The sequence below is a fragment of the Phragmites australis genome, chromosome 22, assembly GCF_958298935.1.
Source record: "Phragmites australis chromosome 22, lpPhrAust1.1, whole genome shotgun sequence".
NCBI lineage: Eukaryota > Viridiplantae > Streptophyta > Magnoliopsida > Poales > Poaceae > Phragmites > Phragmites australis.
The window spans coordinates 6,420,951-6,444,036 of NC_084942.1; the positions used below are offsets into that span (position 1 = coordinate 6,420,951).

At 41.5% G+C, this 23,086-nt stretch overlaps 2 protein-coding genes across 2 annotated transcripts; both read left to right on the forward strand.

The window, feature by feature from the left end:
* Window positions 1–7,907: 7,907 nt before the first annotated feature.
* LOC133904257 (uncharacterized) lies at window positions 7,908–13,634 on the forward strand. The gene is made up of 8 exons (XM_062345715.1): window positions 7,908–8,109; window positions 8,337–8,466; window positions 8,569–8,625; window positions 9,094–9,186; window positions 9,708–9,786; window positions 10,534–10,658; window positions 12,716–12,859; window positions 13,235–13,634. Exons 2-8 carry the CDS (start codon window positions 8,341–8,343, stop codon window positions 13,463–13,465), a joined length of 855 nt encoding a protein of 284 aa, XP_062201699.1. The 5' UTR covers window positions 7,908–8,109; window positions 8,337–8,340; the 3' UTR covers window positions 13,466–13,634.
* Window positions 13,635–15,999: 2,365 nt separating this feature from the next.
* LOC133905301 (uncharacterized) lies at window positions 16,000–17,512 on the forward strand. The gene is made up of 2 exons (XM_062347061.1): window positions 16,000–16,858; window positions 16,963–17,512. The coding sequence occupies exons 1-2, from the start codon at window positions 16,330–16,332 to the stop codon at window positions 17,490–17,492; spliced, it is 1,059 nt and encodes a 352-aa protein (XP_062203045.1). The 5' UTR covers window positions 16,000–16,329; the 3' UTR covers window positions 17,493–17,512.
* The last annotated feature ends 5,574 nt before the right edge of the window (window positions 17,513–23,086 follow it).

Sequence of the window (23,086 nt, forward strand, 5' to 3'; positions counted from 1 at the left end):
GAGACATAATGCTTTACTCACCGAAGTTCGACCACTCTTAAAAAAAGTGCCTATGTCCCCGTTGAGGAACTCACAAAGAGCCGGGTCTCTTCTAACCATTTCCTCACCCAATCGATTACAAAGATAAAAGTTAGGGTTACTTATTCAATTCGTAGGGGTAAAACAAGTGTCCCGGGGCTCACCACAAGATTGGGAGCTCGACGGGCAACGTCTAGCCGTCTAGGTGGACGAACCAGCAAGAGTAACAAACACGAAATCACAGATTTGATGAAGAAAACGAGTGCTCAAATATTGTAGTTTTCTCTCTAGCACTAGATCTCTCCCCCAATCCAACTCTCAAAACTTTGCAAATCTCAATCTAAAGCAAGGTGGGAGAGAGTGCTTTTGGCTCTAAAGTTGTTCACCTTTTCGAGTAAAGCAGCAGTCAGCCAAAGGAAGAAATGATGAGTATTTATATCTAACTCCCAAAAACTAGTCGTTACAACTGTCAGAATGCGGAGACTCCGCAAAAATACAGACCTTCCGCACACCCTTAGTTAACCCAAACTTCGCAAAAGTGCGGACTATCCTAAAAAATACGGACACTCCATTTGCACATCTTTACAACATAAGTGTAAGACCCCAAACCTGGGATCTCATGTATCTCCTGTATCAGTTCTTATATCAAGTAGCTGATACGTACAACATAACAGTAGTAGTATCATAGTCAAACTTCGTACATAAATATTATGGTTTCGAGTATAAAAGGTTTACAAACCATATTGTATATTACAAACTTGACCGAGAGCCAACAAAACACAGCGAAAAGCAAAAGCACAAGCCACAAGCAACTAGGGTACGAACGCAACTTATAAGATTATTCTTCATCATCGGTTTCACCTTCGGTGAAGTCGGCATCGGCTTCCTTACCTGAATGATAGTAAAAGTGAGTACGAAAGGTACTCAACAAGCCCTATACTACTTCAAGGTGTTGACAGATGCATAAATGGGGTTATTCAAGGATAAGGCTTTTACAGTTTAGATTTAAACGTAAAGCAGTTTATGCAGTCATCTAATTGTATCAACTATGATTGACTTCAAAATATTTTAAATAGTTTAAAACTAGGTAACGAGCTATATCTGGGGGTTTTTCGATCCTTGGAGGGGCTACACCATACTCCGTAGTCACTTTTGTCACATCTTGTGTACCTCTATTATCACACAGATTCTGACAGATTGAGCCAGCAACTTCATCACATGGATATTTAGTCCACACACTCACTCCTCAAGACACACACTCAGAATTTAGTCAAAAAGGTTTTGCCATCGCAAGTCTATGACCGTGGACACGGCTATTCAAATAGTTTTACACTCTGCAGAGGTTGTACAGCTTTACCCATGCGATATTCTTTGCCTCCATCCGTTGCAGGTGGAGGAGTGAATCATACCGAGACGTTTTAAACACCTTTCCTGCTAGGCTTTTCTACAATACACCCCAAGTCCAAGAGTCCTTGAACCGAATACTAGATTGGCTATGCCATATCTCGAAATATTTGAACAGAGGGGCAGATGGATACTTGGCCTCTCGCTGCTCCCAGCCTCCTAGTATGATGTCCAACCCAATCCAGTGAAGAAAAGTCAAGTCATACCCATTTAAGACTCATGGTTGCACGGGGGTTGCTTAAGGATGGTGGCGAAATGACTCGGTCTTTAAGCGGACATGGCAGGTATCTTCTGGTAATGAATACCACAGAGGCAACTCTCAAACCCTCAGGAGCATACTCATCCAGAGTACCACTCCACCTGCCCTCGCCAAATTAGTTTTCCCCTAATTTTACACACCATCCACCATATCCCACACGCCATCAAGGATTTCACAACTTCCACGGAATTCACAACTATCAAGGATTTATGATATATGATTTATCATTGGTAACAGTAAATCTTATTTCCAAGGAGATGTGTTTTAAAAGCGACATCTTCGAGGAGATGTATTCAATCGTAAGCATGCTAGATATCAAGGCGTCGTCTGTCATTAATATAGATAACAACAGTTAATCCTAGGGTGATATGTGTTCTGGATGATGATATTACAGGCATGACAAGTGTCTTATAGGATTAACTATCATAAGCAGTTTGTAAAAGCGCAATACATAGCACCTATGATAATAAGCGCGCACTGGGATAACAAGTAAATTTTGTATCCCCTTAGTAGTACGGCATCCTAAACTCAATCTCAAAATATAAATGAATTTAAAATTATACGATCCATGTGGCGCTTTCCTTTTTCCTTTTTGGGGGATCACCATGTGTCAAAATCTCACTTGATTGAATTACATATGTTCATACTTTATAAAACTCATTAGTTCTTTAATTATTTTATCATTATCACCAAAACCCACTTAGGGGCCTAAATGCACTTTTAGCCCAGTGCGCACACCTTGCACCACCTGGCGTGTCCTCACTTGTCGCTTGTCGTGTGCCGCAGTGCTCAGTAGTATTCAGTAGTTCCTGCTCAGTAGTATTCGGTAGTGTTTAAGTAGTAGTTGTCGTTCAGTAAATCTTTAGTAATTTTTACAATTCGGATGCTTCAGTATGTCAGTAGTTTTGTTTAGTAGTTCCCACTAAGTAATGTTCAGTAGTTTTTCAGTATGTCAGTAGTTCAAATCATTGAAAAACTATTTAGTAGTGTTTGTAGTTGTCGCTATTCAATAGTGTCAGTAGCTTCAATTCATAGTAAATTATTCAGTAGTGTGTTAGTAGTGTTAGTAGTTGTTAGTAGTTTTTTCAGTAGTTTTGGTCAGTAGTTGTCAGTAGTTGTCAGTTGTTTGTTCAGTAGTGTCAGTAGTTGTCAGTAGCTGATGCAGATAGAGGAGGGCTGAGGCTGTGGCGGCCGGGGGTGGGGTGCGATAGTTGGGGCGCTGGTGGCCAGGGGCGCGGCGCGACGGTCAGGCCCGAGGTGGCCGAGGGCGACGCTCGGGCTCGCGTGGCGGGGGTTGGAGGTGGGTACACATGTTGGGTTTTATCGGGTGAGGTTTGGTCGGATTGGAGTGGAGAGGTTCCGGTTGGGTGGATTATGTCCTAGTTGTAGAATAACACTACCCCCATATACATACATACATACATACATACATACATACATACATACATACACACACACACACATATATATATATATATATACACACACACACACCTATATTCTTAAAGAAAAAAGAAGCCTTCCTAGTATTTCAACCAAAAGTTATGCAATGGATAATTTAATTACAGTTTTTTTATGGCATCATTCCAGGTTTCAGTGCGCCAAATCGAGATATGACAACGTGGCATGGTAGAAGTCTATCCAGTCGCAATTGGAACATTTGTGACAAGGACTTTAGTTTCTTTAGGGAGAAAGAACATAGCGAACAACGTAAACACATCTACCGCCATTGAATTCTTCTTCTTTTACGAGAAAATAATTTTGATAAGCAGCGAATTGCTGATTGGCAGGCTCAAATCATAAAGCCGACCAATCAAAAGACCAGGATTGAATGGGAGGAAAATTTTCATATGTGGATGCACACATATGGTTTGTCACTACTCTTTATTTGTGTTAGGACTTGTGCTATAAGAATATGTAAAAAAATTATGAATTGATAAAAAAATTAATTAATAGATAAATATCACATGAGAGAAATATACATATGAGATTAGATATATGTGCATAACTAATGAGTTACATTCCTCACGATTGGATGGGGATATATTTTTTTTCAAGACAGAGCAGATATTCCAAGTACGCGGCAGGGAAGATTCTCTCTCTTGCAAGATGCCGATTTTTTTTCCTCTCAGGTCCAAGTTAGGGTTGGTCAATAATTACTTGATTGGCCCAGATGAACAGCACCGATAGTGTGTGGCGTGCTCTCAAGTAGCCCTCCGTGCGGTGCCACATGACAGCGATGATCCTTTTTTGAAGCAACATGGCAGGGATGTTGGTTGCCTGTCCAGTTCTTGTGTATTCTTATCTGAGAGCGATTGTTTTTTTGCCTTTATATAGCCAGGAGGGTAAAGTAAGTAGCAAGTACATAGATACATTAAAGTCTAATTAAAATCTAAGGCTTTGGGTATCTATGCCCCGAATCGATACTAGTTAAGCTCCGGTCACAAATATATAATATTTTAGATAAGGTTCGGTTAACTTTTAAAATTTTGATTATCAATAATTTTTAAAATATTTAGATTCAAAATAAGAAAATTTGATGTGTGTATTTGTCTTTAAAATACTTTTAAAATATTATAAATTTATTGAATTATATAAGTATATTTTAGTTTAAAATAGTGATAAAAATATGTATAAAAAATCGTGTTATATCCAAAATATTAAGTATTTTTGACTGAAGTTAGTGGAGTACCTTTGCAGAATCAAATACCCTTTTACACTGAGTGAACAATTGTCACATTGGAAGCAAAAGAAGAGACAAAACTGATGTTAGGGTTTGGAAGCATCCGCCAGGATCTCGAGCCATGGGTGCTAGCAACGGAAGGTTTTAAATAGCATGAGGAAAGAGAGAACAATGCCAGAAATACAGAGGATGAATATTTGGGTATGTTTGGGATTTCACTTGTTTACCCCAACTAGATCATTTGTTTCAGCCAACATCTAAGTCTTGTGCGGTACTCAGTAATATTTGAAGGAACGGGTCTACTTAATTTAGTATTAAGGTTCATATACTAAACCCCATTAAATATAAAACCAGGTAGTATTCGCCCCCTCTCAGTCCAAAGTATTCAATACCATTCAAATCACCCTCGGGGATGGTTTCAGAGGTGGCTTTCGCGTGTTATGTGACAGATGATGTGGCGTCGACCTCATATATTATTTTAATCTCTCTTGCGCTTCGGCCCCACTTGTCATCTTTTTCTTCCCGTCTACTCTTCTCCCTTCCTTCCTCCTCTGCCACTCAGGTCGATTGTAACCGTTTGCACCGTGTCGCTAGCGCCGCCGTCGGGCGTGCACAGATCAGCCGCCGCCTGAAAGTGCATCTAGCCTTTATATGTGGTTTTGGTAATTAATGACAATAGATATAGACTAACAATTATGTTGAGAATTGTTAGTAGGTTGTTCTATAGGTGATGTATGGAGAAGAAAAATGCATCAAGATGAATGAATTCTAAGTGATACTCGGGTAAGTCAATGACAATACATATAGAATAATAATGATGTTGAGAATTGTTATTAGGTTATTTTCTAGGAGATGTATAAATGATGAAGCATGAATTAGTTCAGAAGTGTCATGAGTTCAAAAAATTACACCAAAATCATTGAGATCTTAGTGATGCTCATAAGAAGAAGAAGAAGTTTGAAGTATGAAGGCTAAATTACCTGTGTAGATCAAGTAACTTAAGGTATAATGTTGTCAATTAAGTTTTATGAACTAACCCATGTGCTTTGTGCTTGAGAGTGAGTTAGGGTTAGGATCTATAAGAAGGCATAAGTTGAATTAAAATCATATATGCTAAGAATAAAGAATAAGATTGGACTCCATATATGATAAAAGTGAATTTATTGGAGATGTCGGATACAAAATAGTTTTCTATGGCAAGACGATGAAGAGCAAGCAAGATTCGGCTGTGGTGGATCATCTGGTGGTGAAGGGTAAGCAAATGGCTTGACGTCGAAGAAACAAAACGGTGGTGAATAGCTAGTGAAGGTATTGCGCCAATACCGTGCGAGGTCATGAGAAGCTATGGATGATTCATATCAATCACATGAAGAATCAAGAAGAGATGGAGTGAAGATGATATAAAAGTTGTTAACCCTCTAAGTTTGAAAGAAGGAAGTGATACTTGAAGGTATTCAAATGCTCAATTTGGTTCAAATGAGTTTTACATTTGAATTTGAGTATAGGTATGCCAAACTAATTATCGTATCTCAGTGCTCAAGAGTTTTTAACCAACCCAAAGTGAGAGTTCACTTTAGGAGTCCGGTGTGGAAAGTGTGGAAGTGTTCAAATCGAGTTTCAGAGTGTTCTTAGTTTTTATTCAATGTGTTTGAGATCATGAATTCAGTAGAGATGTGTAGCCCTCTAAATAAGCTTTCCGTAGAGTCTAAAATCGTCTAAATCGGATATCGGGATCAAAAGTTATTGTCTTTTTCAGAGTGTCTGCTGTGCTGAACTCAGAAGTTTCAAGTTAAATTTGGAAGTTCTGGATTGCCGGAAGTTTCGGATGAAATCCGGGTTAGGGTTCTCGGTTTTGGTTTGAAGTTTCAATCTGGAAGTTTCAGATTAAACTTGGAAGTTCCGGATTCTATGGTCAGTTAAGAGGTTTCCAACTTGATCCGAACAGGGGTCTCGGGTGGGTCTAACTCGAGTAACCCGTAAGTTCTGCGTTAAACCCGGAAGTTCTGAGTTAAGCTAAAAGTTGCATAATGGCTAGTTTTTAGGGGTTAGGTATAAATACTCTCTCACCCCTCTCTTCATTTGCTATTTGGGGGTACAAAAGGAAAACTTTCTAAAGCCAAAAGAACTCCTTCCAACTCTGATTCAGTGTGAGATTTAAGAAGAAAAGTGAGTTAGTTTGAGAGATTGGAAGCTTGAGTGTAAGTGAGCTAAACTCTATTCTTGAGCACTCAAGTCGTCAGCAAGAAGTTTGTTGTCGCGTTTGCTACTCTTGGAGCTTAGAGCTACTAGGCGGCTAGGCATCGCCAGTGAGTATCTAAGGTTGTGGTATATCGCGGGAAGTTTGTGAAGGCTTTAATTTTGTCTCCGCAAGAGCAGAAATCAAGAGTGAAAAGGCAAGCTCAAGTGTGACCGAACTTAGAGAGGAAAATGGTTGAGAGAGATCTGGCTCAAGTGTGACCGAGCCTCTCAACGTTGACGTAGGAACCTCTAGGGGAGGTGTCTGAACTTCGGAAAACAAATTGCATGTCTGCTTTTTTGTTTCCTTATTCTTGAGTTCTTGTTCACTATTTGTGCATATTGCTCGATCTACTTATTCGTATGAAATTGATTGTAGGTTCTCCGTTGATCTACTTAAAATCATCTTTTGGAACACACGACTTCATTTGGTTTGAGATAGTACTCATTAGGAGTACTTTAATTTCAGTTTTGAGCTATTTCTCTATCCGAACTCGGAAGTTGAACCCGGAACTTCAACAGTAATTTCGGACACATTTCGGATGAACAGTAATTTTAGAGCTTTCGATTAGAGTTTTGTCATATATCTTACTAGATTTAAATAATTTTTATCATACCATAGGATTGTAATTTTAACACGTATTTATGGTGATTGTGCACTAGTTGAGCTTAATATATTTAGATTTTTTAATTGTGAAAAATTCATTAATTTATTTTCGTTGCAAGTTTAGATCAAATAGTAAAAGGAGTCAAAATTTTGTTAAAACGTCTATTTACCTCTTCTAAACGATATCATTGTCCTTTCACTGCCATAATCCCCCACGGTCGGGCTCGAATATTAGGTGCTTATCTCCTTCGGTGAGTGTTAGAGTTCCTGCTATACAAATAAAATAGGTTTAGCGTTACCTAATAATAGAAAGCATCATGGAGTAACATACCGTCTCGCATACTATAATGTTACAAATATTGCCGTATTACCGTGTACATATAGTTGTCAAAAGTGTTAATGTAACCTGAGCAAAGATTCCCGATGAATCAGCAACCTGCAAGGAAAAAAAGTAAGCAACAAAGAAAAGAAAGAAAAAAACGGCTGTGCCTTTTTAGTCAAGCAGAAATGGATTTTTTATTTTTAAATCAAAATATTGTAAAAATATACATTTATTTTGAGAAATTACAAATCTAGACTCGGTCGGGTGTATATATATTTGAAATTTTTTGATTAAAAAAAATAAATAAAAAAGTTCGCAGAAACGAGAGCTGGCTCATTAACATTTTGGGCAGGCCGCCCACATGCAGGCAGCCCAGCCCAAAACTTTCGCTACATTTGTAAAGGCAGGCTCGCTCAAAGCTCAAGCTTGAGTCACAGCCGCCGCCGCCACCTCGCCTGTCCAGCGCCGGCTCGCCGTCTAGGAGCCACCTCGCCCGGCCGCCGTCCAGGTGCCCGCCGTTCAACGCGCCGGCGAGGACTCCGCCGCGCCTTCTCATCGCCGTCCAGGGCTAGAAAACAGAGGTATTCTGCAGTTGTACTGTGTCGTGCACAAGTGTTTCGATGTCAGCTTTACAAGTGTTTCGAAATGCATATATGGCGAGTTTTCTGCTACCCGACGGTCGCATCTCCTACTCGCAGCACATCAGCTTTTCTTTCTCTGCTCCGTTTTGTGTTGGTAGCCGCGCTCAAGGTGTTCGACGAGATGCCTCTGAGGCCCGTTGTGTTTGTTTCTATTTTGCTGTGCCCAGGACGATGGTAGGGCTCTCGGAAGGGGAGAAGCATTTCATCCGCGGCGGCATTGCGCAGGACATTCGTACCGATGGCCGTAGGCGGCTGCAGTTCCGGGCCCTCTCCGTCGAGACCGGAGTCATCCCACAGGTTTCAGGGTTTCTTCTCGTTTAGTAGCATTCGCATGCTTTTTTCTTTTCTTTTTGGAATGCTCTGTGGACTCGTGTTAGTTTGGATTGTTGGTTGTTATAGGCGAATGGTTCGGCGCGTGTCAGATTGGGGGCCACTGAAATCATCGCTAGTGTCAAGGTACGAGTTCTTGCACTTTTTTGCCAGAAAGGGGCAAATATTTTCGCATGATAAGTTCAATCCTTTGTAAGAAATCTTCTACTGAAATTTTGCTTTAAAATTCCTACCAAAACAACTATTATTTTCCTAAGAAATTAAGGTTATCAATTATTGATTATTATTAAGCATTAGATACCTGTGCTGCGAAGTTAATACTTCTAAGTTAATCTTGTATTGTGAAGTTATGAACCCCAAAATCACATTGCTAGTTTTGTTGAACCGGTCTGTAAAGTACTTCCAAATGACAATAAACATTATGCTAGAGTATGTAATATGTTGGTCTATCTGTTAATACTAATAGTGCTTACACTTGACCCCCCCCCCCCCCAAAAAAAAAAAAACAAAGAACTTGTTAGACAGTATATTGTACCTATTTCGCCGTGTCAGTTTATTTGACTTTCTTTGTTTACAATGAATTGTCACCTGCAGGCTGAATTGGGGAAACCAAGTATTCTTCACCCTGACAAAGGAAAAGTTTCCATTTTTGTTGACTGTAGTCCAACTGCTGAGCCTATGTTTGAGGTTGGTGATTTGTCGTGATTGGATCAAACTGAAAATAACCAATAGTCTGTTAAATTATTATTTTTATGTGTCCAATCTATGGCAATGTAGTTAGGGAGTTTAATTAAAAAAATTCTAAATCTTTTAAGTAGATATGCATGTAGGCTTTGCTGAAATTTTATGATTGAATGCTAATGCTGTGAAATTGAATACGAAGAAACAACAAACTTGTTAACTATGAATAGGAAAGAGGTCACTGGGACTAATTTGAGGAAGCATATCTGAAATTATTTTTCCGACAATAATATATAAAGCTATTTGATATTTCATTATTAGTGGCCTTTACAACAGTAATTTGATTTGTACATTGAATAGCATTTGCTAAAAAAACGTTGCTAGAAAGTAATATATATTTCATTACCATTATTGAAACCCTGCATTTTGTATAACTTTTTTTCCTTTTCAGACTTCATTCTGTTTGAAAGTTCTGTAGTTTTTACTTTTGTATGATTATCTTATTTGCATCATTTGGATTTTTCTAGGGTAGGGGATCTGAAGAATTGTCTGCTGAGCTATCTGTTGCCCTGCAAAGATGCTTGCTAGGTGGTAAAAGTGGTGCAGGTAACATATAACTGTATTGCTCTCCCTATAATCCCTGTGTTTGAAGAAGCTTTTGACATGGTCTCAGTGCACACGTATCTCCTTTAGGTTTATACTCCTAATATCTTCATTGTTTCTTCTCTGTCAGCTGTTATAACTACTATCTGAACATGGAGGGCACCATTATTCATGTCGTTACAATTGAAAGTACAATTAATTAGTCGTAACTTCATTAGGTTAAGCTTTTGCTAGCCAGTGAATCACTGAATTGTACTTTGGAATTTGGATGTACGGTACCAGTCTTAAGCAAACTTACTTACATACAGCAACCAAAACGGCATCACATATCATCACCATCTATTGTCATTATCGTGCCTATTTGATTGGAGGTGTAGTACTTCATGTTGTATAAGTGCTGTGGAGGATGTAGACAAAAAATAAATGCACGCCATTGTTTCTGCCAGTCATCCTACATTTCATATAAAGGTGATTTAAGTGCGTTGTAGCTGCTGACCTGCAACAGCTGTGACTGTTGTTTAAATTTCCAGGTTATTGGAAGATTTTATTTAGAGATTAGTGTGTTCACCAATTGCAGCTCTGTTTCTTGGGTCATATTCTTTCATATAGTCAATAAATCTTTAATAAGAAATTGATTCTCATTATGTTATGTGCCTATTTGCTTGTATATAGTTTTCTTTCAGTTCAATTTCTTGCCAACAGTATTTTTTTGCCGTTTAATTGACTACAATGCATCAAATCATATTTCAGGCGCTGCAATTGATCTGTCATCCCTAATTGTTGTTGAGGGAAAGGTCTGCTGGGATCTGTACATTGATGGACTTGTTGTCAGTTCAGACGGTAATTTGCTCGACACACTAGCTGCTGCAATAAAGGTGATTTTTTATTTGTATTGCTTATTTCTTGCAGTTTTCAATTACATCTTTTCTTGCAACTGTTTTAATGGAGCCTAGAGTTTCCCCTCAGCAAATGTATTGGTGGAAAAGCGGCATCAGTTTCCTCATAGACAATTATCATTGCATCAGAGATTGAAATATTCCAGCTTAGAATGTTCAAAAAAGGAACTAATGCCATAATTTTCTTTATACTCTCTCTGTGTCATTAAATAAAGGTCCTTCCATGTTACACATTAATTACCATAAACCACCTATCCTGTCCAATCCAACGAGCCATATTGGTTAGAATATATCCCTACTTCAAGTATGAGTACCATTCTCTTGATGGTAATTTTTTTAACTGATTGTTCCAAAGGCACCGATAGAACAATAAGTAATTTGAAATCCTGTCACAGCTTGTGGTTCTCATCTCGCAGCCCTAGGTCATGACCGAGATTCTATGCAGCCTACTATATGCGAACTGAGATGAACTAGCCTGGTATCTTGCGTGCATATATCATGTCTTAATATTTGGCCCATGTCAGCATCGCCAGAGGAAAAGGAGATAGCCAGCACCCTACTGTATACGAGTTTAGGAGTGGCATGGCGATTTGGAGTTGAGGGGTTTTGTTAATCGCAAGTTCGCAACAGCAATGGTCGCTTTAGGAATTTTGATGGGTATCCATGCACAGTTTAGGTTAAACCAAAATATTCGATGCTATTATATTTTTTTTTTCCATAAATGACGAATATAAATATGCACTGGTATTCTTTACAACCTGCTATATACATATTGCAAAAAACCCAGGAACTTAAACAAAATTGTAATCTAACATAATAAAAAAATGTTATCCATGGGTTCAAATAATTTCATCCCACAACTGACAAACTTAAAAGACTGTCTCAAATCAAATGAAGGAAAACTGTTTTTATACATTCTGATGTTAACCTGCCATTGTGGACCGAGCTATAGTATTTTTCCATTTGTCGATTTAGTTCTTGAATAGAAATAGGAAAATAGGACCACCTGGTAGTAAGATTACTGTCAGCCATATTGATTAGCGAACCTGGTCGAATATATATAGTGTGCAGGACAAACTATGAACAGATAGCCAGCAGGCGTATTGAATGCTGTGCAGCTGTTAAGCTGATATTTTCCTTCACAGGGAATCAACCTGCATCCTGCATGCACCATCTCTCTATCTTATGGCCTCAGCTATCCAAAAAGTCCAACTTTCACCCTCAACTATGACAAATGATCTCCTGACTCGAATGCAGGGTTATTTGTTTGCTGACATGGATCAAGTCACGACTAAGCCTAAAAAACTGCGTAATAAAACAGACCATAATTTATTAATTCCCATTTTGTTATTTCTAGATTCTTACATAGGTTCTCTGATCTCTTACAGCTTTGAAAGTTAGAGGGGTTCAATGTCTGGTTCTAGTTAAGGGTGAAAGTTAGACTTTCCAGGAGAGTTGAGGGGTGTAATACAAATATTTCCTTAGATTTAACTACCTTTTCTCCTATCCTTTTTTGTTTTACTTTTTTATACAATAATATTCTTTTTTTTTAATCTATGCTAACATAGCTGAACAATACCCATGAGTCGTATAGAATGATTAAATTACTACTCCCCAAAAATTTACTGACAGATTTATTCTGGAAGCAAAGCCACTTTTATGTCTAATAAGAGCCTGGTCAAGGGACATTCCTTGGCATATTTTCAGATGATACTACTTGAAATAAAGTGCTTTTCTTAATGAAAATTGCAAAGCATGATTGGAATAAATAAACCAGGCATAAATTGGAGTTAATTTGTAGAGCTTGGACGCATCAGGGTGATTCTGGCACCTGTTTGGCCAAACTTGAGTTGTTGCTGAGACAATTTCTACTCGTTATTTTTTTAGCACTTTCTTGTATTCTTACATTACTGTCATATTTACTTGTTATGCTTGGTGGCTTTGTTATACTGCCTAATAGCCAGTGCATTAGTTGACACAATAAAGACAGTACAATTTGTACATTTATAGGGTGCTAACATTCTGTGTACCTGCAGGTTGCTTTGAGTGATACAGGTATTCCAAAAGTTAATGTTTCTCTTAGTGCTGCATCTAATGAGGAACCTGAGGTTGATGTAAGTGATGAGGAATTTCTGCAATTCGACACCTCCAGTGTGCCTGTTATTGTTACACTAACCAAGGTAATGCGTTTCTTCTGTGAACTCTTTATTCTTTGGCGTTGACTAGACATATGCTTTATTGATTGCATGATGATCATATTAAATCGTTTAGAAATGTTCTAGCTTCACAGTAAAATAACTTCTTAGGAAGGATGGCTTGGAAAGTTGTCTTTCATTGCCAGTCAGCGGTTCATTTCTTTTTCTTTTTCTTTTTGCCAATCAGCATCATTCCATTTTTTCCCCTTATAGTCTATCTGCTGACCATTTCTCGCAAAAAACATAAAAAAGATCTGCAGACTATGATTTAAACTATTGAGTAGCTTCAATACTATGATTTGCTCCCATGTTAAAATTTTCATTGTTTCTGATTTATGAAGTGCTTGTTTCTTATGCCAGGTGGGTCGGCAATACATTGTTGATGCTACCTCAGAGGAAGAATCCCAGATGAGTTCTGCGGTGTCAGTATCGGTTAATCGGCACGGTCACATATGTGGGGTAACCAAGAGGGGAGGTACAGGGCTGGATCCAAGCGTCATATTTGATATGATATCTGTCGCCAAGCATGTAAGCCAGCAGTTCATCTCTCACTTGGATTCAGAGATAGCAGCTGCTGAAGCCGCTGAATGAGGAAAGAAAATAGCAGAGAAGTTCTTATTACTAACTGCCCCTACGCTCGCAAATGCATGTATTTTTACAATCTTGTGAAGTGTTCAATCTTACTGTAGCATGTTGCCGTGGGTAAGGAATATCAACTGATTTGCAAAGTTTTGGTGTTATGGAGAATGTCATGTGGATATATGTACCGTATGTTGCTATAACTGACTGTTAATCGGATCTAAGTGTTGATTCAGTTGGGTCTTAAGAGGCCCAGCAGATACGGGACGTAGCTGGCTGGCTCGTTAGACGGAGTTTTTTTTTAATATTTTTTTATTAAATATTTAAATAAATAGATTTTTGATGGCAATATTGGTAGAAATAGGCGTCTACTGTCAGAAAGGGTTGCAGTCTTTTTAGAGGGCGGTAAGGATGCTACGATGGCACTGTCACTCTTTACCACCCTCTGAGGACGGGTGGAGTTTACCCAGCGCTTATCGTTCTAACCGTCCTCTCAGAAGGCGGGTAGGGGGTGGTTAGGGGTTGCCCCTGTCCTCCTCTCCTCTCTATCTCTATATAAAGGCTATTTTTTTTTAAAAAGGTTGATTTTAATCTGAAAAAAAAAGAAAGGAAGAGGAGAGGAAGAGAAAAGGGAGGTAGCGCGGTGAAGTTCTACTGTTTTTATCTGTAATTTACCTTACAATTTACCTTTCCAATTACTTTACGATTTTTAAGATATTTTACTCATCATCATTTGCATTACTTGTAGCCTGCATTTATGCACCTGAAGGTCAGCTTGTACTCGGTCTCGAGGCACTTGGAGACCTACCTATTTTGGTTGTTCGGCTGGGTTATGTTCACTAGTGGCCAAGGCCACCTGATGTCGATGACTCTTGTTCCGTACCCAAGGTAGATCACAGATGCAGAGCCTGATGATGTCCCCTAGTTGAGCTGGGCCTCTGCTGTCCTTGCTGCGACGTATCGAGCCTTGTGTAACGTGTGCATGAAGGAGCCACTAGCCACATTTGCTGGGTGCCTAATACTGGTGTAGCTGTGGTCTTATGAGCGGTTCGCGATAGCCGGCCCATTGTGGATCAGTCCTCGTACTCTGAGGAATGGTACGACGAGCTTGAGGAGGACGGGCCCACCATGGGCTCGCTGTGGTGTCGACGCCGGGTACATACGAAATATATTAATGTTTCACTTGTCACATGTTTTAGTTCTGGTTTCTTACTATGTTTCTCCATAGCTGCACTAGGCACACGAGCAGACTCATAGCGTGTACGAGCTCTTTAGGTCGCAGTTCGATCGTCTTCGTCTAGACGATGTGGTCTGGACCGCCTACAACCACTTGTTCATCCAAGCTCGTGCGCCTTTTGGTCTGTCTTTGTTGTGTAGCCGTGACGAGGAGTATTGGCTTATGAAGAAGCCGCTCGTATTCGACATCTACGTCGAGGAGTACTCACCCCATCGTATCATGAGGCAGTTCTGATGCTTCCAGGCTTTCCCCCTCGCTAACTTTCGCACGGTTCCAGGCCACATCCATAGGTAACTAAAATCAAATAAATAATCCATATCATTCTTCTCATTGATAGTCTATTTAACGTGGTTGACTTGCATGTATACACAAAAGGGATAGCCAGGTGGCAACCTCTGGGCAGGTCGCTTGACGCCATACGTCTCAGCGTGGTCCCATGCCCTTGAGGATGCCGTCGAGGAGCCTCGTCCTTTCGCCGAGCCGAGCTTCGAGAAGTACCTACAATGGTACATCTCGCATACATGTACACGGGTCACCTATACCCCAGAGGCTGTCCGGCACCATGTCGTGTCAACTACGGAGGCCTACCCAGGCTATTGGGATGAGGATGCTGCATTAGCGGTATGTGTAATTAACATCTCATTTATTTATCATATAATCCCATAAGAACGACTATAAACTGAAATTCTCATTTCTTATTTGTTTTAACAGGCCGATATCATTTACGATATCTATAGGGACACGATTGGAACCATGGACCACCTCAGTCAAGGGGTGCAGCTTAGTGCGATGGATGTAGCGGGGTTTGTCAAGTGGGTTTTCGACAAGACCACGCGGGCCCTGAAGCTTACCTCTTGCCGATTCACCGCAGACGTCGCCGGTGCTCCTGCTAGGTCGAGTAGGGTCCACGCAGAGTCGTCCAGGCGGTCTGATGTGCAACACCGTCCACTGGGACCGACACCCACACGGCCACCTGGACCACACCCTATATGCCCGGACACAATAGGTACACATATTTCATACGTACGACAGTTAGAGATATTCTTTTGTTACTGATACATTGATTTCAAACAAATATTAGGTGCACCTACATGTCTCGACGCTGCCATCTAGACCATGCCTAGTGCCGACACCCTCACCGCTTGCATGCCTCTTAGGTAATGGACGACACTAAATTGCCGTATTCAATATATTTCATAGTATATCTAATATATTTCGCAGGTTACTACGATGATGAAGACGAGCTGTCTTCATCTGCACCTCGACCGGTCGTACATCCACCATTCGGCGCAGCACAAGCAGACATCAGAGCTGCTCTCTCTGGTCTCGGCTCTCACGACCTTGTCGAGATGAGGGAAGTGCAGTTCAATGGGGTGATCATCGTGGAAGATACAGGCGTCAGGGCAACAACGCAGTGCATCATCGCTCAAGATCCCCTCCGAGAAGCCCGATCCATTTTTGTCACCATGGCGTTCAGAAGCAGCAATGGGGCAGGAGGGTCTCATTCACGTCACCTATAGCCACTGTTTGCACACCTTCACGCAAGACTCTGCGGTTCCCCGATCAAGAAGGTGACTAGTTGGCTGCTCTGACTTCTTCCAGTTTGCCTCCTTGTCCTCTTCTCAAGGCTGGTGACCCTATGTTCGACGAATTGGCTGCTACCTCAGTTTTTGCAGGTCCCCATGCCTCTTTAGCCCAGCGACCGGTGCCCATATCTGCACCTCCATCAGACTCCACCACGCCGGCGGCGGACTACTTCGGGATGTCCTGGGACCAATCGACTAATCTGTTCAAGTCAGGTACACCTGCGGGACTACCTCAGCAAGAAGACCAATGGAATGAAGATCTCCCCTCGCAGCGGGAGGCGATGGACCTGCTGACTCCCGAGGTCGTGGAAGAAATCCAGAATTTCACCGATTTGGCGGCACCTACAAACAACTCAAACCAAGATGGAAGTCAGGCCGCAGAGTTAGGAAGCAACACTGCTGCTACGAACATCAACATTGAGGTACCAAATTTGAAAGTTTTCGTTGAATCAGTAGCTGGGTCACCTGTTACTCCCCTATGTCTAGTGCCCCCAGTTTCCAGTCCCCCTCGCTGTACAGCTTCACAAGGCACATCACCGTCCCCTCGACGTAGCAAGAGAGTCGCCAACAAATGCACAAAGGGTAAAACCTCAGAACAACTTGCACAAGAAGTGCTAGCTAAGAAGCTAGCAGAGCTATCACCTCCGAGTTCGTTTAAAAAATCCTTATCTGTTCGCTATTTACAGCGCTTCGAGCAACCTCTCACCAAATCGGTGATGGAGGTGGTCAACCTGCTGGTCGAGAAGTGGAATCATCTCAAGCAGAAGAAATCAAGGAAGGCGGCTCCTACAGGAGAGACCACGGTTTGATGAAGAAAGTGCTGTCAGGAAGAAGTTGCCTCGTCTATCAGGCAATAGATTGTAGTCCTAGCTTTCTGTTAGTGATGGTATGTGTTGTTATCGGTGTACCTCCTCTTCTGTTTGGGAGCCCTAGCATTGTTCAAATTCAACTTTTCCTTAGTGTAGCAGTCTGGTGTCTGGGGATTTACCCCAACTGGTTGATGTTCAACCGAGCTGCAGTAGCTTCCGACAACAGAAGACTTCCTGTCAATCACAAGGGCTTCAAGTGGACAAATGGTGAGTCCCAGCGGAGACGAAGATCGCAACAGAGTAGTGCGCCTTGCTGTCAGCGGTCAACTTTGTCTTGTTTTGTATCAGCTCGCTATTCCATTCAGAATCCAAGTAGTATGCTGTGTTATCCTTATGGCTCAATTTAATTGCAACATCTTGTGTTGGAACGTCCGAGGTTTGAATTGCCCTGCTAGAAGATCGGCGGTGCACAATATGGTGGCATCCTCAGGAGCTAAGATTGTTTGCTTACAAGAAACCAAGTTGCAGGTTTGGTCTCAACAAGACGTCGTTGAAACGCTGGGTGCGGAGTTTGCGTAACATTTTGCTTTCTGGCCATCGATTGGTGCTAGTGCCGGTATCATCCTTGCTTGCTCTGCCAACTTCTTCTCTATGAGCAATATCTTTACAACTGAGTGCACGATTTCGGCTGACATTACGATGCTCAACGAGAAAGTATCCTGGTCGATCACCACTGTGTATGGGCCACAAACTGAAGAGCAAAAGTTGGAGTTCCTGGAGGATATGAAAGGTATCAAACAACAGGTGCACGCTGAATGACTCTTATTAGGCGACTTTAATCTGATATACAGAGTCGAGGATAAGAACAACGGTAGACTGAACCAGCGTCTTATGGGAAGTTTTAAACGTACTTTAGACGATTTGCAGGTTAAAGAGCTGCCGCTCCATGGGAGGCGCTACACATGGAGCAATGAACAAGAGAACCCTACTTTAACCCACATTGATCACTGCTTTGTCACTCCAGAATGGGACCTCCTTTTCCCTCGGGCACTTCTTGATGCGGTATCATCGATGGTTTTGGACCACTGTGCCTTACTTATCCATGGTGAAGAAAATTCTGAGAGGTATTCAGGGTTCCGTTTTGAATCTTTCTGGACCAAAATGCCAAATTACTTGGAAACGGTCCAGAACGCCTGGGAGCAACTGCTCAACATCATTAACCCGCTGCTTCGACTATGGGTGAAGCTCAACAGAACAGCCAAGGCTCTCAAGATTTGAGCACGAAGATCAATTGGCAATACTAAACTGCGCTTAGCCATTGCAAAAGAAGTCATTTTCAGATTGGACGTGGCCCAGGAGCAGAGAGAGCTTACCCTAGAAGAGAGGGATTTTAGAAGGCACCTTAAGAAAAAAGTTCTGGGCCTTGCATCAATTGAGCGTTCTCGTTTGAGCCAACACTCTAGACTGACGTGGCTTTGGAAGGGTGACACGAACTCAAAGTTTTTCCAAATCAAAGCAAATTCTCAGAGGAAAAAACAATTCATACAATGTTTACAAACGGAGCAAGGTGTGGCGGTAGGTGTCGAAGACAAAAAAGTTGAGCTGTTAAGATTTTTCAAAGGTCAGTTGGGTACTATAAAGCCGAGAGAGAAGAGCCTCAACTGGGAACAGATTGGTTATCTTCCAACAGAGCTTTCGGATTTAGAACTTCCTTTTACGGAAGAAGAAATTGAACAAGGTATTAAGAAGATGCCAAATGAGAAATCACCAGGGCCGGATGGATTTATGGGGATCTTCTATAAATCAGCCTAGAATATCATTAAAGAAGATGTGGTGGAAGCAATTCAGAGTTTCTACAATTTGAATGGACAAGATCCCGCGCTCTCAAACGAGGCTTTCATCCTGTTGTTGCCAAAGAAAGGTGACGCCGAGAGGGTAACAGATTATCGTCCAATAAGCCTGACCAACAACGTCTCCAAAATCATAACGAAACTCTTAGCAAACCGTTTGGGAAAGAGGCTCAAAGACATTGTTTCTCCAAGTCAAAGTGCGTTCATAAAAAAAAGATGTATTCATGACAACTTCATTTATGTCCGAAGCGTAACCCGGGAACTTCAAAGATCAAAAACACCGGCATTGTTCATTAAGCTCGACATCTCGAAGGCTTTTGACTCAATAAATTGGGCTTACTTGTTGGATGTGATGCAAGCAGTCGGCTTTGGACAGAGATGGAGATATTGGATTGCACAACTCTTAAGGACTTCCACATCTCGAGTTTTCCTAAATGGGCAGCTGGGTTAGCAATTTCGTCATGCTAGAGGCCTTCGCCAAGGAGATCCCCTTTCGCCGATGCTCTTCATTATAGCCATTGATCCTTTGCAACGTTTAATTGAGATGGCAGCATAGGAAAATATCATAAAGCTGGTGTTACCACGGGGAGCAAATTTGAGATGCTCCTTATATGAAGATGATGCGGCCATTTTTGCTCGCCCTGACCTATCCGATCTCACGGCGCTATGCACCATCCTTTCAGTGTTCGAAAGATGCTCAGGGTTGACAACAAACATGCAGAAAACAGAGATTTACCCAATTCATTGTGAGAGTGATCATATTGGCTCCTTACTTCAAAATTTCCCGGGCAAAATCAGCACCTTCCCCTGTCGATATTTGGGTCTGCCTCTTCATACTAGAAAGCTGAAAAGAACAGAAATGCAACCAATAATTGACAAGATCGGAAGTAGGCTTCCGGGATGGAAGGGTAAATTCCTATCTTTGGCAGGCAGAGAAACTCTTGTGAAAACAGTAATGTCGTCTCAACCAATTTATTTCCTCACCGTATTCCCCGTTAGAAGAGCTTTTCTATGGAGAGGAGAGGTACCGGAGAAAGTTTCTGGTGGCCACTGTTCAGTCAATTGGGACACAGTATGTTTGCCCAAATCCTTAGGTAGGCTCGGCACTCTTGAGTTACAAAAATTTGCTCGCGCTCTTCGGCTCCGTTGGCTTTGGTACAGTTGGAAAGAAAGTGATAGACCTTGGTCCCATTTGAAGTTTCCCTGTGAGAAGGCAGATAAGGAACTTTTCAACGCTTCAACCATCGTAACCATTGGAGACGGCAAGAAAACCCTTTTTTGGCATTCCAACTGGATTAATGGGCAAGCATCGAAGAACATTACACCGAGCATTTTTGAAAAATCAAGAAGGAAAAATCAGTTGGTGTATAAAGCTCTTCCAAATCATAGTTGGATTAATTGGATCGGTCATGTTGAAATGGAATCAGAGTTACATCAATTGACCCTTCTTTGGGAGAACTTGCAGGGCTTTAGCATCAACGAAGGGACTCAAGATTCAATCAGGTGGAGATGGACTGAGAATGGGGAATACAGCTCGAAGAGTGCATATATCATTCAGTTTGTAGGCAAGATCAAAAAATACAACATGACAAATCTTTGGAAAGCAAATGCAGAGCCCAAGTGCAAAAACTTCTCATGGATTCTACTCCAAAATAAAATTCTTACGGGTGATAACTTGGCAAAACGTGGTTGGGGGGACTCTACAATATGCCGTCTATGTGATCAAGAGGAGACGGCAATTCACCTTTGTAAAGAGTGCTCTTTCACTAGAGAAATTTGGCAACCCTTATGCAATTGGTTTGCGCTGAATCATCTTCCTCAGTTGGATTCCTTTCACACGATTCGCGCATGGTGGCACCGCTCCAACAGCCTCATTGATCACAACCAAAAAAGAGACTTCAATGGCATTGTGATCTATTTTTGGTGGCACATTTGGAAGGAAAGAAACAGAAGTCCAACACCAGACATTGCTTGCGCAGACACTGGCCAACATGATCAGAGACTCCATTGAAGCTAGGAGAATTGCTTGGAGGGAGCAGGAAGGAGTTTCTGTGGAGTAATTGGGGGACTGTGTGTTTTCTTCTTGTAGCTTTGTTGTTACTCTCCTGTGCTTTTAGTGCCTCCCTGTAGCTCGCCACCTCTCTTTTGTATCGGGTTTGTTTTGTTTTTTTTAGGGTGGCGAGAGGTGGGGGAGGCGGGATGTTGTGCAGCGTCCTGTTCTTTTTTGCTGTTTCCTGTCTATGAAAACATCAGCAGATCTCCTGCTGCCCTTTCGAAAAAAGAAAAGCCAAGACTGGGTGCGCCAAAGCCAAGAAATAGGCATATTTTGTCAGCTTATCCATCACAACCAAAATGCAATCAAATCCTGAAGAGCGGGGTAGACCCTCGATGAAGTCCAGAGAAACAACTTGCCAAGCTCCCTCTGGCACCGGTAAAGGTTGCAAAAGTCCCGGATATTTTACATGTTCGGCCTTGGACTGAAGACAAACCGAGCACGCGGCAACAGATTCTTGAATACACTGTTTCATCCCAGGTCAAGCAAACAATCTCCGAATTCGAGCATAAGTTACCTGAAACCCTGAGTGAACGCCGATTGCCCTGGAGTGTAAGGCCGCCATGATCATCCTTTGCACAGTTGGGTTATTTCCTACCCAGACACGCCCTTGGTACCTCAGCACACCATCCTTCAGTTGAAAATTTCTCATTGCCGATTCAATGATGCTCAGCTTGGTTAGAATTGTCTGAGTAACACTGTCAGTTGAGTACCCCGCTGCAATTTCATCCAACCAGGCTGGAACCACTATGGAGACTGCATTCAACTCTATTGTCGGACGGATCGGACAACGGGATAATGCATCCAGCGTCAGTGGTTGCCCCTGTGAAAGCTTCTTCGACAGCTACAGGGCCACCGGCGACGGGCACGCCGAAAACACCGAGGCATCCCAAAAGACACGGTTTGCGCATCGCGGAGTTGCAGGAAAAGGCAAGGTCCCCAAGATCCATTGCAGCGAGGCCTTCCCATGCCATGGCATCGTCCTGCAGGACATTGATCTACAGATCTTGGTGGAGGCAATAAGAACGCTGTGACAAGCATCTGTGCCGAGTAAATCGAGCAACGTTTCTCCAGAGCCATGCACGGCCACAATGACCAAAGATGAGAGCGTTGCCCGCCAAGAGTGAACCTACATTGTACAAAGTCGATCTTGTATTTTTTTTTTCTCCCCTCCATATGTATGTTCTGTTGTAGAAAAGAAATTGTTGTTCCTCTGAAATATATAGTGGTCTGTTGGCATGCTTACTTCGGTTTTGTATAGCGAATCAAACATGAGAAAGATCGATTTGAGGCCAATGCATACTCCTCCAGTATGGACCTGTCGATTCATCCTGTTATGAAGAAAAACATTGAAGAAAGATCGATCTCTGCTGTGAAGACAGCTTACAATCTGATTCCTGAGACATGTTCAAAGATCTATGTTCGTCCTTGTACCTGTGATTTGTCTTTTATTCTACCCCTCAGAAGATACACATACTAACCCTGCTCAGTATTAAGACCGTATACTTTTGTAGGCCAATTGCCACACAATATTGATCTTTATATGCTACATACTTATCATACAAAGTTTGATCAGTTTGGCATTGTGGTGGTTTTAATGAGACCAAATTAGACGTGCATGCTCATGAACTAGAAGAAGTTGCACACATGAATGCTGAGCAGGGATCGAATGATACTATGTTAGAAGTATATACATTAGAATTATATTGCTTCCAACAGCCTCTAGAAGAAGAAGCATGTATTCTTGACAGGATGATAGAAGAGTGGATCCGCCACTGCCTACGGACAATATAATGTACAACATCCTCATTTCTAGCCCTTCATAATTCTGTCATACAAAACAAAGAGTAGTACTGACTCTATTCACAAAGATTTTAAATCGCAATTTTCACGACAACATCTACAAAAAGCTACACCAGGTATCATCGCTAGCTAACACAAAAGCTATCATTCGTCTTGTTTTAGTACTTCAAATAAAAAGCGAAATAAGTACATAATATAATTCATTTAACTACTATTTTCTATTGGGATACGTTTAACAAATCCAATGAAGTTATTATATTATGAAAGTGCATTTCAAGTCAAATCTGCTCATAAT